Below are 19,009 nucleotides of genomic sequence, written 5' to 3' on the forward strand. Positions count from 1 at the left end.
GCAGAGCGCCCGGTTCACTCATCGCGCATGCGCACACACCTACCCCGCCCCCACGCTGCGTGCCTTTCCTGTGTTCCGCCACGCCCGCCATGGCGGCGGCCCTGGCCGGCTCTGGCCCCGCCCCTCGGTGACGCGCTGCGAGTCACCTGACGAGGCTGCGGGCTGAGAAGACACAAGGGAAGTAGCTATCGCCAGAGTCAGATTCTCCGCCGCAGCCGCCGCCGCCCCCAGGAGCCGCCGGGACCCTCGCGTCGTCGCCGCCGCCGCCCAGATCCCCGCACCATGCCGTCGGAGAAGACTTTCAAGCAGCGCCGCACCTTCGGTGAGTGTCGCCGCGAGGGCGCCGGGTGCGGCGGGTCCGGGGTCCGAGCTGTGGAGGGCGGCAGGGCCTGGGACGCCGTGAGGGGCCGGGGCCGAGCCGGGAGGCCGAGCGGGGCCGGTGGCTGCCGGCCGGCGGGGCCGAGGGACGCGGGGCCCGGGGCACTGTGAGGGACCCAGGCCGGGGCCGAGCCGGGAGGGCCAGGGGCTGGTCTGGGCCGTGGCGGCCTGCGGACCCCTCGGAGGCCTAGGAGGAGGCAGCCCGCGGCGGGCGGGCGGGGACCGGTGCGCTCGGGGCCCCCGGGCCTGCTGAATCACCCGGCGCCCTCCGCGGCGGGCTCCCTGCCGCACCCCGGCCACCGCCGCCCCCTCGAACGTGCTGCCGGGCGAGGGTCGCGCTTCTGGGGCCCAAGGGCCCCCGGGGCCACGCTGGGCAGTTCGGCTCTGAAGCCGGGCTGCTCCGGGACCCGGCGCGTCACCTTCAGGGCTAGTTTTCCCGTCGAGGGAGCCCGCCCGGCTGCGAGTGCCCCTTACAGACCCCAGAGCCTCCGTCGAGAGCGGGGGAACGTGCTGGGCCCCCGGCCCCGCCGCGCCCGGGACGGCCCACGGCGGTGTTGACAGTTGTGTGTGTAGCCCGGGAGCTGGGGTGGGAGACTTCTCTTGGGTTTGCGTTTCCGTTCTCACCTTGACACCAGGAATACATCCCTTTTCCGCCAGTTCAGACTGGAAACCCAACTGAGGTGTCCTGGCATTTGGTTAAACGTGCAGGTGTCACCATCACAGTATTTACTCCACGCAGATGATGCGAAGTGATTCTTTCCCTTTTGAGCCAGAGAACGCAGCAGATCCGGATATCTGTTTTTGCCTCAGCTCCAGGCACCGGTTTGGTAGGGAGGCACCGCGTTGGTCCCAGCGGACGGCGAATGTCTGCCGCCATCCTCGTCGGGAGCCCACACAGTGGTGCTGTTTGTCTGCTTTTGCCTCGTTTCCCGGAGTCTAGAAAGAGCTTAGCGTGTATTTGAGTTTGGATATAGTTTTGCACGTCTCGTTATTGACCGTTATTTTATTTCTTGTGCCTGAGAAACTTCAGTAAATGAAAATGGGCCTTGGCTTGCCAAGCGTCTCTTTTCCAACAGCCTCTTGAGGCAGTCCGTTGGTTAGCAAGACTTAGACGTGCCTTTTTTGTTAGAAGTTTTCTTGTTAGTGACCTTAATGAACTCTTACTAGTGTCTAGGCTTATTGAGCCCTGAGAGCAGCATTTAAGGCAGATTTTCTTTCTTTCTTTTGTTTTTGAGACAGGGTCTCGCTCTGTCACCTGGGTTGGAGTGCAGTGGTGCAGTCACAGCCCCCTGCAGCCTCGACCTCCCGGGCTAAAGCGATCCATCGGCCCACCTCAGATCTGGTTTTTGTTTTCACCAGTGAAAAGTTAACTGGGAACATTTGTGTAGGAGAGATGCCTTTTTTCTCATAACAGAAACTATAGTTATTTTCTTTTTTGCTTATAGTACTTTTGGGTTATTCTGGAAAAATCTCTGCGAAGAGTAGGTAGTAACGGTAGGAAATGTGAGATTAACACATCCGAACAAGGAATTTCCTGGAACCTAAAAGTGGCCCTGAGGGTAGACCAGCAATAATGCCCCATTTTTCTTCCCGTCGATGTATGTATCTTATATACTCTGTATTTTCAGGGTTTTTCCCTTGGCTCACCTTTATTTTGCCCCCTCCCCTTTAAATGTCTCTTTAATAGTCACTTTGTAGAAACGTCTTAAGTATCTTTTAACAGCTGTTACCTTTCCTTGCTTCTGATTTTGGTAATTAAAAAATCTTTCTAGTTCATGAGTATTTTGGTAATTTTGATCGTGATTACTGACAGTTTTCAGACATGTGTAGCACAGTAAGTGAGGGAAATGAATCCTTGGAGAGAACCTCTTTATGGAGTCTAAGATTAGCCCCATTAGCTTGAGTGGTGCCTTCTCTTTCCGAGTGAGTGAGTTTAAGGTTAAAACTGAGTATAGCTCTGCTGATAAACTCTACCAGGATTGAGAGGGTTCTCAAAGTTGAAATAGATTTTAAGACTCACTGAAAAGAACCCCTTCCTTTTGTAGCTAAAGAAACTGGGTGGGGCCTGGCGATGAAGATCATGGTCCACCTAGTGGCAGAGTCTGGACTGGTACCTTTAACCTGGCCTGAATTCTTCCAGTTTCCAGTAGGTAGCCATCATTTCCAGTATATTAAGTGGACCAAGACTGTGTGAGTCAGGACACATAGTGTGTCCTGGGAGATGTATTGGAAAACTGGAATAAACTTAAAAAATTAAAATTGTGTGGGGCATGGTGGCTCACACCTGTAATCCCAGCACTTTGGGAGGCCAAGGCAGGATCGCTTGAGTTCGGGAGTTCAAGACCAGCCTGGGCAACATAGTGAGACCGCATCTCTACCAAAAAAAAAAAAAAAAAAAAAGACATAGAGTTGTTGTTGCTGTGTGGCCCAGGCTGGTCTTGAACTCCTGGCCTCAAGTGATCCTCCTGCCTTGGCTTCCCAAAGCCCTGGGATTACAGGTGTGAGCCACCATGCCTGGCCTGGGGAGGGGGAATGCTTCAATTCCTCTCTGAGAAGTAAATCCTGGAAAATATGTGTAACTGAAATTGTACTTAAAATGACTGAAGATATCTCAAAACAACTTTGCAAATAACGTGTTCATTAAAATAGGAAACCTTAGGCTCCTACCCTTTATTTTAACGTTTGTAAAGGCTTCTAAGGATTCTTTTTTGTTTTAGAAGAAAGGAATATGGGGAAGGAGATTAGATTTTGGTGTGCATCTGGAGCAATCATTCAGTTGTTGATTAACTATCTTCTATGTAAAGCCTAAGCCCTGGGGGAACACAGTTTGGCCTCGAGCTGGGTCCTTGACTGCCAGGGGGACAGTCTGTTGAGAAAGACAAATAAAAACAGATCATTACAGCATTAGGAAACTAAGGAAGTAAAAGACTTGCCCTCTTCTGTGCCATTGACTGTGCTGTTCATAATGCTTCTGTTGAATATACTGTTAGCCTCTAAAACAGCTGTCTCCTGAAGAATGAGTGGAGCGTCAGTGCGTACTGTGTACAGCCAGTTCCTCCAGGCTCAGCACTGGGTTTTCGTTGCTGCTGGACAGGCTGCTAAGATGCTCCTATGGGAGACTTGGGTGCTATTCTTTACAGCTTAAGGAAGTAACTTGTCTTTATACTTCACACCTTTCATGAAAATAATCATTTTGGTCTTTTTAGGTCGTATTTTGGGAATAAATCAGGGTAAAGATAACTTTAAACACTATAGTGTCTGACTTTGAAACTTCATAGAGCCTTTATGTTTTTTCCTTCTTTCCTTTTTTTTTTTTTTTTTGAGACAGGGTCTCACGCTGTTGTCACTCAGGATGGAGTGCAGTGTCATGATCTCAGCTCACTGCAACCTCCGCCTCCTGAGTTAAAGTGATTCTCCTGCCTTAGCCTCCTGAGTAGCTGGGATTACAGGCATCCACCACCACGCCCAGCTAACTTTTGTATTTTTAGTAAAGACGGTTTCACCATGTTGGCCAGGATGGCCTTGAACTCCTGACCTCATGTGATCCACCCGCCTCAGCCTCGCAAAGTGCTGGGATTACCGGCGTGTGCCACCACTCCTGGCCTGAAAGATTTTTTTAATATAAGAAACTAGGTTTGGCTGGATCACAAGGCCAGGAGATCAAGACCATCCTGGCTAACATGATGAAACCCCATCTCTACTAAAAATACAAAAAATTAGCCAAGCATGGCGGTGGGCGCCTGTAGTCCCAGCTACTGGGGAGGCTGAGGCAGGAGAATGGTGTGAACCTGGGAGACGGAGCTTGCAGTGAGCCAAGATTGTGCCACTGCAATCCAGCCTGGGTGACAGAGGGAGACTCCTGTCTCAAAAAAAAAAAAAAAAATCTTTCCCCTCTGTCTGAACGTTTCTACTTTTAGATTTATTAGGATAAGCTTTTAAATGTGAAACATTCCAGGATATATGAAAGAGGTATCATTTATTTGCTGGAGTGAATTAAATCGTGATTTTCCCTATACACTGAAATAATCTACACAGACACAATGGAGGTTTTTATTGTGAAGAGGGTCTGGGGTAGGACAGGCATAGGAAGAGGTCTCATAGATAGGAGGAGTGATGATGAGGGGTCACTGAGAACCTCGCTGGGAAGTAGAGAAGGAGTCAAAGGATAAGAGCCACTAGGTTAATTTTACTGTTAACAATATCTAAATTTATCTTTTTTATTTTTTATTATTTTGAGACAGTCTTGCTTTGTCACCCAGACTAGAGTACAGTGGCATAATATTGGCTCACTGCAACCTCTGCCTCCCGGGTTCAAGCGATTCCCCTGCCTCAGCCCCCCGAGTAGCTGGGATTACAAGCATCTGCCACCACACCCAGCTAATTTTTATATTTTTAGTAGAGTTGGGGTATCACCATCGTGGCCAGGCTGGTCTCGAACTGCTGACCTTGTGATCCACCTGCCTTGGCCTCCCAAAGTACTGGGATTACAGGCATGAGCCACTGCACCCGGCCACTAAATTTATCATTATTTGCATATTTATTCAATAGGAATATGCACTGGTAGAAATCCATGAGTTTGCAATCTTTGTGGCAAAGATGTTTATATTTAGTAATGTATCTTAGAAGCTGATTTTAAAATTTTGGATGGGGAGACAGAAGTCGAACTTATGGCAGTACTTGAAAATAGGAATTTTAGAAGTTTTTATAAAGAGTGATACTAAAATTGGGCCAGGCGCGGTGGCTCACGTGTGTAATCCCAGCACTTTGGGAGGCCAAGGCAGGTGGATCATGAGGCCAGGAGATCGAGACCATCTGGCTATGGATGAAAACCATAGCCCGTGTCTACTAAAAATACAAAAAAATTAGCCAGGCGTGGTAGCGGGCGCCTGTAGTCCTAGCTACTCGGGAGGCTGACGCAGGAGAATGGTGTGAACCCGGGAGGCGGAGCTTGCAGTGAGCGGCGATTGCACCTCTGCACTCCAGCCTGGGCAACAGAGTGAAACTCCATCTCAAAAAAAAAAAAAAAAGTGATACTAAAATTTTTTTTAATGTGAATGAGATTGGCAATGATGTTATGTTAGAGTAACGTCATCTTTATGTAGGTCACACTATCTTTTTTCTGTCTCAAGAAGTTCATGACATTGATTATTTATTTGCCCTTACCATGAGAATCAATCCTACCATAGTAAATCAAGGTGATTTTGCTCAATTTTTTTTTTAGAGGTTTTAAATAATGCCATCTAAGTCATATGTTCACATATTGCCTTTTTTTTTAATACATGTATTGCTTTGTAAATGACTTCTCTCCAACTATATTTGTGGGTTTTTGAGAACTGAACTTGGCTTGCTTTTTTTCCTGTATTGCCCACAGTCTAGTACAGCTGTTGAACTTTGAATCAGTAAGTCGTTCTGTTAAAAGGGAGAATAGATGTTTTTAGAAATATATTCAACAGTAGACTTTGTGTCTTAAGCTGTGATTTCTCTTAGGTACTGAAGAAAACTAAAACTCAAGAGTATTTTTTTTTCTTTCCATATTCCGTTCTTTTTTGTTTTTTTGAGACGGAATCTTGCTCTGTTGCCCAGGCTGGAGTGCAGTGGCGCAATCTCTGCTCACCGCAACCTCCGTGTCCCAGGTTCAGGTGATTCTCCTGCCTCAGCCTCCCGAGTAGCTGGGATTACAGGCATGTGCCATCACGCCTGGCTAACTTTTGTATTTTTAGTAGAGATGGGACGGGGTTTCACCGTGTTGGCCAGACTGGTCTCGAACTCCTGACCTCAAGTGATCTGCCCACCTCGGCCTCCCAAAGTGCTGGGATTACAGGCATGAACCACTGTGCCCAGCCTCATATTCCATTCTCTTGAGCGGTTTTTCTCTTAGGCACCATATCATTAAAAAGCTGGAAGTGGTAAGAGAAAATTGCATTTCCTGGTTTATAAGGGATATAATGGATTCCATTTTCAACTATGGAAAATTAACAAAAATTGAAGTTAATATTATAGGTAGTAGTGGTCTTTGGAGGAAGGATTGGGACTCATGCAGTGGATCTGCCTTGTATATCTGTCCACAAACTTGGGCTCCCAGTTCCTTGAAATTAGTTGTCCCATATTCCTGGTCTGTGTCCTTATCACCTGATGTAGAGCCATGTATGTTATGTTGCCTTTGGCCTTAGATACAAACCTTTATCGGATGTGAAGTGTTCATGTTTTGTGTCTTTAAGTTCCAGGAGAGATGTCTTCACCGTTCTGCTGTGCCACAGCTCACAGCTGAGCTTGGGTGTAGGACCAGCAGCAGTGCTGGAAAGAAGCTGGCCCTTCATAATGCTTCTATCTCTTCATTTCATTGCAGAACAAAGAGTAGAAGATGTCCGACTTATTCGAGAGCAGCATCCAACCAAAATCCCGGTAGGTAGTCTCAGGCCTCGGTTTCAGTCTCGAATGTACACAGAGGAGAGCACTGCATAAGTGCATCCACTTGACAGGGTTTTTATAGGAATCACCAGACAGCCAAACCCTGGATGTCAGCTTCACAACCTAGAAGGAGGTATCCTTTTTTTTAAGAGACAGGGTCTCACTCTGTTTCCCAGGCTGGAGTGCAGTGGTGCAATCATAGCTCACTGCAGTCTCAACCACCTTGTGCTCAAGCAGTCCTCCCTCCTCAGCCTCCTGAGTATCTGAGACTAGAGGCGAACGCCACCGTACCTGGCTAATTTTTTAAGTTTTTTTGTAGAGACAGGGTCTTGCTGTGTTACCCAGGCTGATCTCAAACTCCTAGGCTCAAATAATCCTCCACCTTGATCTCTCAAAGTGTTGGGATTATAGGCATGAGCCAGTGGCTGGCCTCAGGATCCAAGATTTCTGTACTGCCTCTAATTTCTGCTACCACTTAAACTCAGGCAGGTGGAGCCTACACACTGATATTTCCTTGTGGATCTCACACTTCTGAACATGCCTGCCAGGTAAAGCTTTCAAACTTACCAGGGAAGGTGATGACAGCTTGACTCAGCCTTACACAGAACCCTATGTAGGTCTCACACAATGGAACAATGTACAAATAAGCATTTTTCTTTCCCAAAGAAGCATGTAAAGATTTCCCATTCCTGCCACTCAACTTCTCTTTGTTGTGATAGGGTAGAAGAATTACTGTATATAGAGAAGATGTCTGCAGCGCTCAGTAAACACAGACGCTAATGAGACTCAGAGGCTCATCTGTGGTCAGATATTATAGCAGCTTAGAATTAAAAAACAAAATATTTTGCTCCATGGAAAGGAAGTATGGTGAGGAGCTGATGGATTATTTATTTATTTATGAGACGGAGTCTCGCTCTGTCGCCCAGACTGGAGTGTAGTGGTGCAATCTCGGCTCACTGCAAGCTCCGCTTCCTGGGTTCACGCCATTCTCCTGCCTCAGCCTCCTGAGTAGCTGGGAGTACAGGCACGTGCCGCCACACCCAGCTAATTTTTGTATTTTTAGTAGAGATGGGGTTTCACCATGTTGGCCAGGATGGTCTTGATCTCTTGACCTCATGATCCACCCGCCTCGGCCTCCCAAAGTGCTGGGATTACAGGTGTGAGTCATCACGCCGGCCTGATAGATTTATTTAAATTAATAATATGAAACTATATTTGTTCCCTGTGTAGTTCAAATATATATAATTTTTTTTTAAGGCGGAGTCTCTCTCGCTCTGTCACCCAGGCTGGAGTGCAGTGGCGCAATCTCGGCTCACTGCAAGCTCCGCCTCCTGGGTTCACACCATTCTCCTGCCTCAGCCTCCCAAGTAGCTGGGACTACAGGCACCCGCCACCATGCCCAGCTAGTGTTTTTTTGTTTTGTTTTGTTTTTGTTTTTTTTTTTTGCATTTTTCTAGTAGAGACGGGGTTTCACCATGTTAGCCAGGATGGTCTCGATCTTCTGACCTTGTGATCCGCCCGCCTCAGCCTCTCAAAGTGCTGAGATTACAGGCATGAGCTACCGCACCCAGCCTCAAATACTTGTATTTTTAACCTCATTTAAAGAAGTATTTTCTCAAAATGAAAGTACCAGGTCATTATGCACAAAACTTTGTCTGTAGAACCATCTAATAATGGACTCTACTCACCTTGTCAAACATCATTTTTTCATGTCAAATAGTCTCCAGTGGGGAAAAACATTGAGCATATTACTATAATTAGGAACTTACACATTTATTAAAACACATGCATTTACTTTATTTGTCTATTTATTTATTTTAATGGATGAGAGGTTTTTATGTTGCCCAGCTTGGCCTCGAACGCATAGTCTTGCCTCCGTATGTGCCAGGACAACCATTCAGACCCACCGCGGCTCCCGAAACACATGCATTTACTTTCATTAGAACTTAAGCCATGTCTCAGGATATGGTAGTTTTGGAATTGAGAATTTCAGATGTTTTGTGCTTGAAGCTAGCTCCCAGCCTCTCTGCTTCGGTAAGGCTTGGTCTTTTTCTGACTAGATATGTATTTTTCATTGTTCCAAAATTGAAACACAGAGGATACATAGCAAAGTATTTTCCCCCACTTCCTACCTGGTGACAGCCATATCGTATCTTGTGTACCGTATGTTGTAAGGGGTAGATGTCTAAGCTAGCAAATGATCACTCTTCACAGGAGAGCTACGAGGAAACTAATGAATGTGCTTTTTCAAAGCCCATTTTGGCTTGTGCTAGTTAGAATGTAGGAGGCATTATCTATTTTTCATTGTTGATGACTATTTTACTTATTTGTTGATTGGAGACAGTCTAGCTCTATGCCCTAGGCTGGAGTGCAGTGGCGCAATCTCAGCTCACTGCAACCTCCGCCTCCCAGGTTCAAGTGATTCTCATGTCTCAGCATCCCAAGTAGCTGGGATTACAGACACCTGCCGCCACACCTGGATAATATTTGTATTTTTAGTAGAGACAGAGTTTCTCCATGTTCGTCAGGCTGGTCTCGAACTCCTGACCTCAGGTGATCTGCTCGCCTCACCCTTCCAAAGTGCTGGGATTACAGGCGTGTGCCACCATGCCCAGCCTGATGACTTTTTTTTTTTTTCTGAGATGGAGCATCACTCTGTTTCCCAGGCTGGAGTGCAGTGGCACGATCTCGGGCTCACTGCAAGCTCCGCCTCCCGGGTTCATGCCTTTCTCCTGCCTCAGCCTCCCAAGTAGCTGGGATTATAGGCGCCCGCCACCATGCCCGGCTAATTTTTTTGTATTTTTATTAGAGACAGGGTTTCACCGTGTTAGCCAGAATAGTCTTTTTTTTTTTTTTTTTTGAGACGGAGTCTCGCTCTGTCGCCCAGGCTGGAGTGCAGTGGCCGGATCTCAGCTCACTGCAAGCTCCGCCTCCCGGGTTTGGGCCATTCTCCTGTCTCAGCCTCCTGAGTAGCTGGGACTACAGGCGCCCGCCACCTCGCCCGGCTAGTTTTTTTTTTTTTTTGTATTTTTTAGTAGAGACGGGGTTTCACCGTGTTAGCCAGGATGGTCTCGATCTCTTGACCTAGTGATCCGCCTGTCTCGGCCTCCCAAAGTGCTGGGATTACAGGCTTGAGCCACCGCACCCGGCCAGCCAGAATAGTCTTGATCTACTGACCTCATGACCTGCCCGCCTTGGCCTCCCAAAGTGCTGGGATTACAGGCGTGAGCTACCGCGCCCGGCCCTGATGACTATTTTAAAATCACTTCTGGCTTCCTTTCCAGGTGATAATAGAACGATACAAGGGTGAGAAGCAGCTTCCTGTCCTGGATAAAACAAAGTTCCTTGTACCTGACCATGTCAACATGAGTGAGCTCATCAAGATAATTAGGTATTCAGCCACCTTTGTTTTATAATAAATTTCCTTTGAGTAACTTTCTTGTTCTTTATGAAACTTACAGATAAATCTTTAGTTCTGGTTAAAATCTTCAAAAAAATCTTTTTCAGCTGAATTCAGTTCTGATTAAAACCATTTCAACTTAAAAGTATAAAATGTTTTTTTGAGGTTTTATATTTCTTACTTGCTAGACTTCAGATCCAGTTTCTTTTATCATAACATCTAGTGTACATGTTTCCTGTTGAAAATCAGTGTTACAAGTTATTAAGGTTTTGTACAGCAAAGCTAAAGAGAATGTAGACTCAGTGAGTGGCAAAAAATGGCACAGGCTTAGATCTTAGAATAGTTTGGAAACTGTATTTGAACTGCTTTCTCACATTAGACATTTTAACAGCTATTCAGACAGCATACTAGTTTAAAGTCAGCCTAAAGTGTAATCTTTCAGTGATTATAGCTCATATCAGTATAATCAAAGGAAATGTCCTGTGCTTTTTGAGAAGTGTTGGATTCAAGAGCATTCAGAAAATTTTCATATTTTATTGATCAGATGGGTGATATTTTAACACATGCTTCATCCTTCTTGTATTGTTGTCAATATTTCTTCATGTTGTTTTCTTTCGATAGAAGGCGCTTACAGCTCAATGCTAATCAAGCCTTCTTCCTGTTGGTGAACGGCCACAGCATGGTCAGCGTCTCCACACCAATCTCAGAGGTGTATGAGAGTGAGAAGGATGAAGATGGATTCCTGTACATGGTCTATGCCTCCCAGGAGACGTTCGGGATGAAATTGTCAGTGTAAAACTAGAAAAATACATCTATTCTAGAATTTTTTAAACCCTTACCAAGGAAAAAAAAGGGATGTTACCAACTGAGATGGATCAGTTCATCTAATCACAGATCATCCAACAGTAGTGTTCCCACCTAGGAGTGTTAGGAAGTTGTGTTTGTGTTTCAAGCGGAAAACTGAGCTCCAAGTGAGCACGTTCAGCTTTGGAAACTATATTATTTAATGTAGGCTAGCTTGTTTTCAGATTTTAAAAATTTAAAAATAAAATACTTTGCATTCTTAAGTTGCCAATAAAATACACCTTCAAGTTATTTTAATGCTCTTTTCTCACTAATAGGAACTTGCAATTCCAGGAGTAATTTAAAGGCTTTCAGAGAGACCCTGAGTCTTCTCTTCAGGTTCACAGAACCCGCCGCCTTTTCGGGTAGAAGTTTTCTACTCAGCTAGAGAGATCTCCCTAAGAGGATCTTTAGGCCTGAGTTGTGAAGCGTAACCCCCGCAAAATGCATTTGCCATCAGAGTTGGCACAAATGCAGGGTAAATGAGGTGTGTGTAAGAAAACGGCCCTGACTGTAAACTGCTGGAGGTCCGCAGCTCCTAACAGAACTACACCCAAAGTCCACACTCTTGCAGGGGTAGACATTTCTGGTTTGTTCTCTAGATAGTTACACACATAAAGACACCACTCAAAAGGAAACTTGAATAATTTATAATTTTGATCTAGTTTCTTAAAAGACCCTGGAGAAAGAGTGGCATTTCTTCTGTTTCAGGTTTTGAGTTCAAACTGGTGCCCGTGTTGTTACGGAAAGCAGCAGAGTACCAGTGTCATTCTGGAAGACAGCGGTAGAAACCACAAAATGGTGTAACTGAAAGCATTAACATTCAGACACACTCACTTCTGCCTTCTGGCTTAAAGCTATGGATGATTCACGTTGTTTTTTAATGTTAAATGTATAACTCAATATTACTGAAAAGGTTCCCACATTTTGAGTAGTAGTTGTCACTGTTAGGTCAGCCAGCCATCAGAATTCTCCCACACTAAGTGCATGTCAGTTGTGGAGAAAACATAGCAAAAAGAGCCATACGCTCTTTACAGATACTAATGTCAAGAGTTCAACCTCCTCAGGTTCAACCTGTGATAAAAGACCAGTGCTTCCCACTACCTGCATGGGGTTCACTTTTATAATTTTCTTGGGAGTATCACAGGAAAATCACAATTACACCACTTTAGACCCTATGTGTAGCAGGTCACAACTTACCCTTGTGTGTTTAGATGTATGGAATACCTGTATACATTAGTGAAAGCTGTTTACTGTAACGGGGAAAACCAGATTCCTTGCATCTGGGCCCTCTACCGATTGTTAAAGGAGTTCCTGTCACCTGCTCTCCCCCCAGTGCATGCGTCTGTCCACCTGGCTAACTTTTAATATGTGTATTTTTACATTATGTAAATTCTTAACTGGCCTGTCTCGTTTAGACTGTATACATCATATCTGACATTATTGTAACTACTGTGTGATCAGTAAGATTCCTATAAGAAATACTGCTTTTTAAAAAAAAAAAGTAACATGCTGAGGGGTGACCGATATCCCATGTGAGTGGTCACTTTATTTATAGGATCTTTAAAACAAGTACATTTTTAATGAACTAAGTTGAATAAAGGCACAATTAAAAACTGTCATCAAAGCTCAGTTTAATGGGATCCGTTTTTGAGACTTGGATCCCACACTGTTTGTACTTTCCAAAGCAAAGCAGGTCCCTGTATTCCCAAGGAGGGGCATCCAGGCTGGTCCTCTCGTGCTGAGGGGGCACTCACATGGAGGAGCACCACCCTCTGAGGGCCTCTGCCTTGTCAAGGGCACCCTCCCCACCTTGGTCAAGGCCCTGCCACCAGGTCTAGCCTTTATAAAGCCAAGTCCTCTTGAGAACTCACGTGTCACGGGCTATAAGGATGGATGCAAATTGACTCACGTGTTTTGTGGGAATAAACACCCAACAACCTACTGCTGTAAACCAACCACCACAAGTATCAGGTGTGTGTGTGTGGTTAAGAAAGTGTACCCTTGGAGGACGTGGGGAGCTGCTGGCACCGTGTACAGATGCAGCACACACACACCAGACAAAAAGTGGCCAGCCTTCTCATCTAGGGAACTCTGAGCCCAGCTCCAGTTTAAGTAGGCACCTAAAAGTCTGTTGAAAAATACAAGAGTGACATGAGACAACTGAGACAACTGCCTTCCCAGGCCAGGTGCTCAACAGAAGCAGCTTGTCCCTTGTCCTGTCTTCAGAGCTCCCTGTGGGTGCTGTGTCCCTACTTACTTCCCTGACGTCACCAGAGCACATGCTCAGTATGTTGCCACCTCCCAAATCCAGAAGGGTGTGGTCTTAGATGCCATGGGAGTGATTCTGTATGTTGCCGAGTCGGTCACAGGCTGGTGTAGCAGCTGGTGGCTTTTGTCATTGTGTCACCCCCCTCTGCAGCAGGCCTGCTCCTTCCCTGGGAGTCACTTCTGGGTAGGGCCACATTCCCAAGGTATCTGAGATCCATTCATGCCAACTTTCATTTTTATGGAAACTCACGTTGAAACATCTTTAACCCCAAATCAGGAATTTACATCTTTGTTATTAGCAGGGACACTTTAAAAAAATAAAAAATACACGCCGGGCGCAGTGGCCCACACCTGTAATCCCAGCACTTTGAGAGGCCGAGGCAGGCGGATCACGAGGTCAGGGGATCGGGACAATCCTGGCTAACACGGTGAAACCCCGTCTCTACTAAAAATATTTGAAAAATTTGCCAGGCGTGATGGCGGGTGCCTGTAGGCCCAGCTACTCGGAAGGCTGAGGCAGGAGAATGGCGTGGAGCTTGCAGTGACTGGAGATGGCACCACTGCACTCCAGCCTGGGCGACAGAGCGAGACTCCATCTCAAAAAAAAAAAAAAAAAACACTTGACCAGGTGTGCTGGCTCACGCCGGTAATACCAGCACTTTGGGAGGCTGAGGTGGGCGGATCACCTGAGGTCCAGAGTTCGAGACCAGCCTGACCAACATGGAGAAGCCCAAGTCTACTGAAAAATACAAAATTAGCCAGATGTGATGGCGGATGCCTGTAATCCCAGCTACTCCAGAGGCTGAGGCAAGAGAATCGCTTGAACCCGGGAGGTTGGCGTGAGCCAAGATCATGCCATCGCATTTCAGCCTGGGCAACAAGAGTGAAACTCCATCTCAAGAGAAAACAACAAAACTTGGCACCTTGATAGAGAATGAATGGATTTAAAATCAGGTATCCCTTTTGTAAATCTGAGAGGGTAGAAAGGATGGAACCCCTAGTTTGGAGATTCAGACTGATCTGAAAAGGTGTGTGGCTACATATTCTGAGACAAAGACCTAGTGACATCAAACACAGCCTTTTTTAAAATTTTTATTTTCAGTACATTAAATTTACTCATAAAAACATTCTAAAAATGTACAATTTGTCCTTTTTAACAAAGTATAATAAAACATAAAAACCCCAAAAACAGAATACTTGACATTTACAATTCAAAATCAAATTAGCGGAATATTAAATATTTACAAAACTATATCTTTTAAAAATATTTATAAAGTTACATGCAATTTTGTAGAATTGACAAAAGAATGGCTCAAAAATGGGAGAATTTTCCTTCATTCCTAAAAAGAAAATGTCCAGTAGAAGCTGTGAAGGTATCTTGAGTACACAAGGTGTCCAGTTTCAGTACCAAAGCCGCTTCTTTCTGTGCACGTAAGACTCATACATGTGATGAGGGCTTGTTACAACGCACGTGAGGCCGCGGCTGATGGCCACTGCCCCCCACTTCCTTGGTGAACAGTGGAGTAATGTTGACCTTTGGCCTCAACCAGCACAGTATATGGTTTTCTAGAATATTGCGAGTGTTGATTAAAGATGCTTTCATTCAGACCCTTGGGACTTTTCAGCAAATTCGCCTCTTCAGAACCCATGGCGTTCAGTGCAACCTGACTCATTCTTTGGGAGTCACTTGCATGCTGGAAATGACAGCCACCCCCGCTCAGGTCGCACAGGACTCTCCTCTGGGACAGCAGTCGAGTCAAGCAGGCTGACGGCTTTCCTCACAACCTTGAAGACCTCGGCACGCGGTACCATCAGTCGTCACGGCGTACAACGAGCAGGGCATACAACAAAACGCTGGGAAGCAGGAAGAGTGACAAGAAAGTGACGGGGAGCAAGGAGGGTGCAACCCGGTTCCCATTTGGCAAGTGCCTAAAGCCCCGCTCAGCCTCTGTTCAGATGGGAGGCATTCCAGCCAGGTGACGTTTAGGCCAAGTCACTACCCCGCCCACTAGTGTGCCCCAACACAGAGTCTGTGGTAGAAACTAACTGTGCTAACTCTGGGCAATAAAGGACCTAGAATTCTAAGAACTGAATGAAGAATACGGAACCTACTAACACCCCTACATGAACAAGCTGACTCCTGTAATCTTTTGGAGATGACACATGATGCTGGTTTTTCAAATACCCAATCACATATATGCATTCAAGAAAATAACTTGTCTTTATTTTTATTACAAGTGCTAGCTCCCATTTCCTCAGTGCTCTTCAGCAATGAGATTTTATGTTAAACACCTTCCAACGGTCAATATTACCATGAAATAAACATTAGAAAATAAGGTAGAAAATTGAGTGTTTTGCTTAAAAAATAAAACGAAGGATTAAATAGCTGTTGTATCCCAACATCACGTTCTGCTTCCATCTCTACATTCCACTTTCCCCATTCTTGGAGATTAAAAAAACCGGGTTAGAAACTTTAATATCTGACAGACTACAAAGGGCAAAGACGTGGCACATGGCCAGTGCCACACCTACCTGGTTGCCACAGCATTCTGAAACAGACCACAATTTCAGGAAAATGTCTAAGTACTTGAAAGGGTATGTTCTGTGTTTTCAGATGAGGAAGTCTGATGAACGCAAGATGCTCTTCAGGCGCGCCAACCTCGGGTGCTTTTGGAGAGATGCATCCGAGCTCACTGCTGGCAAATTCTCTCAAGTCCAAGCCTGCGGCTCCCTCAGGGAGAGGCCCTTACGGATGGGCGGTTCCATTTTCTCTACACTGTGTGGTTCCTATTGACAGCTCACGATTCTCGACTTCGGACAGCCTCCCTGGAGATGTCACACCGCCCACACACGTTCAAGACGCCTGGAAGCTCCACAGAGACCTCCGCTGCTGGGAGCACAGCCGGGACAATGTTGGAACTCGTTTACCTCGACGCTGAATGGCAGGCTTCAAGTTGAAAAGTTTCTGTTTTAATGTTTTGCTGGATTTAAGGTTAACCTCTAATACTTATCAAAATAGTTACATGGGTAACAACAGACGCTTTCATTCCCCTATACTGACCACTAAAACAAAAATTTAAATGTTTTTTTTCCTTTTGTTATGAGACGGTTTTCAACAATTTCAGTGTTGAAATAGGATTTATTTAAAATATTTCTTTGTTTAAAAAACCAAAAAATTTAAAAGTTTGGCTTTCAGCACATATCCAGGCCACTGGAATGGCCTTCAGAAATATTAAAATCGTAAACATCAATGAACACTCTAAGTCTTCCTTTAACGTAATATGAGAAGGTCCAGTCTAGTACTCTTTAAGGCAAAGTTGTGTCAGTTCTCATTATTTTGACATTTTGTAGTGTTTATAATTTAAAAGATCAACGTAACATTCCCCTAAATAGCTGTTGTAATAAGCATCACCATTACTTCAACACTGTAATACTGTGTACCATGAGGAGAGAGAGGAGGTCTGTTAATTCTGCATTGCATAGAAATAAAATTCAACTAAAATAAAACTAACAAATTCTACGAAAAGCCTGTCATAAAAAAATGTAACAACTTTCTGCTTTAGTTTCTATGAAGTTAGGAACTGCTCTTAAAATTGAACGCTCACATCACAATGCCTCATTCTAGGGTATTCTTTTGATTTACATCAATTTTTCATGAGACTGATTGTCCCATTTTAAGAATAGTCTGAATATTTCAATTTTTTTTTTAAATAAATATCCAACTGCAAAATCCCTGGCAAGATTTTACCACTCAGAATTTTAACACTGACGACTTTAGCATTTTAGATGAGTATTATTTGAGCAGAAAATTCCCTTTAACCTTGAAGATTTAAGTCTGTGAATTTCAGACAAAAGGCTTTCATTTCCGTCGGCTGAAATTTAGAGATCTACAGTGAGAACTTTGATTACTACCTGACCAAAACCAGACTGGCACAGATCTCGTAGCTCTCGCGTGTGTGGCCTCTTCCAGAGTCCTACCACTTCCCACTGTTTTCCAAGTAATTTTTAACGGAATTAACTATCAATACACAGCCTAATACGAAAGAAGTTGACAGGAGAAAATTCCCAATCTTTTGCTGATAAATGACAGGACTGTATCATTGTTGAAATGTCTGTCTCAGATGCGAATCCGCTAGCGATAAGCCTCGGGGTTGGAGGTTCTTGGGGAGCCCGTGGGAGATAAAGCAACTCGCAAACTCTGCTAAGGACGTGCAGCATCCTCACCACCACTCACAGAGCTGCGCTGTCGCCGAGCCCCCTCGGGAGGTGATTTGTAGTGGAAAACAGGGCTCGAAGCCACTGACCGGCTGGGAAGAAAGATACTCTCAAAGCTCTGACGACTATGGATTCTCTGGGACTTGGACCCTTAGAAATTAAGTTGTTGCGAGTAAACTATTTCTATTTAATAACGTAGTTTAGATTTATTTGCAGAAAAAATTAAAAACCTGAAACTGCTACAAGTGCTTGGAGGAGGGAAGGAAATACTAAAATCTCTGTTGTGTCCTAAGTCGAGTAGCCTGCTGGTGCTGACTCTTTAAATATGGATTATTGGAGTCTCTTGCACTGACTGTTCTCAGAGGAGTTTGGCTCCCAGAACCGCAGAGATTAACATCAGGATACATTCTTCTGTAGTGCAATCCTTAAAAATCCCAGAGATTAGTGCTAATCACTTTAGGAACAGAACAAAACAAAGTCGACATTTTCCCTAGCCCAGGGGTGTCAAGAGTCCGGCGGGTGGAACTCCACCTGGAGAACTCCAAGCTCAGTTCTCGATTCAGACCACGTGTAGCTGCCCTGGAATTGACGTGTGAGCCTAGAAGGGCCAATGATGGCAATGCTCTTCGGGAGACGTGGGGTCTCTGCACTGCAACCAAACGTGTAGGTGGCCGACTTCACCGGCCACAGAGATGCCCACTAGGCAAGTTCTGACACCAAGCTCCAATCTAGGGTTTTGGCAATAAACCGAGTTTGATGCACTTCTACGCTAGATTTTTCTATCCAGTCTAGGAAAAGTAAAGCACCTTTGGATTAAAAAGATTAAGCTCAACAGCAACTAGACTTCTCAGTTTTGTATTTAATTTTCCTTATGTCTCCATGGCTTAATAATGTTCTGTTGCCAGAGAAAAATATCAATCTGTGGAGTCCAGACTTTCTGCTGGAGGGGCGTATTTCAACCTAAAAGTACCTAGAGAGAGGGGAAAAAAGAGGTCAAATTGGAATGACTGTAGAATCACCACCATCCACCAATCTGTCCAGTCATTTCCAGAGCCACTGGGCAAGATTCTGGTGCTGGAAATCTAGGGCACCCATCCTGACCGTTTCCATTCCCTTCCTGCCCCTGCAAAATGGGAGCTAATATTACAAGTTGATCAAATCAGACCAGGGTGAAATGACTCAGGAAAAGTTACCAATCTTTTTTTTTTTTTTGAGATGGAGTCTAGCTCTGTCGCCCAGGCTGGAGTGCAGTGGCGCAATCTCGGCTCACTGCAAGCTCCACCTCCCGGGTTCACGCCATTCTCCTGCCTCAGCCTCCCGAGTAGCTGGGACTACAGGCGCCCGCCACCACGCCTGGCTAATTTTTTGTATCTTTACTAGAGACGGGGTTTCACCATGTTAGCCAGGATGGTCTCGATCTCCTGACCTCGTGATCCACCCGCCTCGGCCTCCCAAAGTGCTGGGATTACAGGCGTGAGCCACCGCGCCCGACCA

At 45.4% G+C, this 19,009-nt stretch overlaps 2 protein-coding genes across 6 annotated transcripts in view; one reads left to right on the plus strand and one right to left on the minus strand.

Moving 5' to 3' along the window:
- Positions 1-172: 172 nt before the first annotated feature.
- Positions 173-12,651, plus strand: MAP1LC3B (microtubule associated protein 1 light chain 3 beta). 2 transcript variants are annotated; one of them, XM_005592735.5, is made up of 5 exons: positions 173-322; positions 6,725-6,780; positions 10,071-10,177; positions 10,808-10,972; positions 11,741-12,651. In XM_005592735.5, the coding sequence occupies exons 1-5, from the start codon at positions 283-285 to the stop codon at positions 11,745-11,747; spliced, it is 375 nt and encodes a 124-aa protein (XP_005592792.1). In that variant the 5' UTR covers positions 173-282; the 3' UTR covers positions 11,748-12,651. The 2 variants fall into 2 exon arrangements, with proteins under 2 accessions (XP_005592792.1, XP_045239064.1); XM_045383129.2 differs by lacking the exon at positions 11,741-12,651 and having other exon boundaries at positions 10,808-11,281.
- Positions 12,652-14,376: 1,725 nt separating this feature from the next.
- The window catches only part of ZCCHC14 (zinc finger CCHC-type containing 14), an 89,610-nt gene continuing 84,977 nt past the window's right edge, over positions 14,377-19,009 (minus strand). For 3 of the 4 annotated variants that reach the window (XM_065537552.2, XM_005592737.5, XM_074026622.1), the window contains one exon: positions 14,377-18,485. In XM_065537552.2, coding sequence (XP_065393624.1) covers positions 18,430-18,485 — 56 coding nt within the window. In that variant the 3' untranslated portion in view covers positions 14,377-18,429. The remainder of the gene's footprint in view (positions 18,486-19,009) is intronic. The other variant, XR_012428647.1, reaches the window with a different exon arrangement.

The sequence above is a fragment of the Macaca fascicularis genome, chromosome 20 (genome assembly GCF_037993035.2).
Source record: "Macaca fascicularis isolate 582-1 chromosome 20, T2T-MFA8v1.1".
Classification (NCBI taxonomy): domain Eukaryota; kingdom Metazoa; phylum Chordata; class Mammalia; order Primates; family Cercopithecidae; genus Macaca; species Macaca fascicularis.

Excerpts from the sequence above, each read along its gene's own strand:
- MAP1LC3B (XM_045383129.2), top strand. The coding sequence starts at position 283 with ATGCCGTCGGAGAAGACTTTCAAGCAGCGCCGCACCTTCG. Across the intron at positions 323-6,724 it reads CAAGCAGCGCCGCACCTTCG|AACAAAGAGTAGAAGATGTC; the intron begins GTGAGTGTCGCC and ends ATTTCATTGCAG. Across the intron at positions 10,178-10,807 it reads GAGCTCATCAAGATAATTAG|AAGGCGCTTACAGCTCAATG; the intron begins GTATTCAGCCAC and ends TTCTTTCGATAG.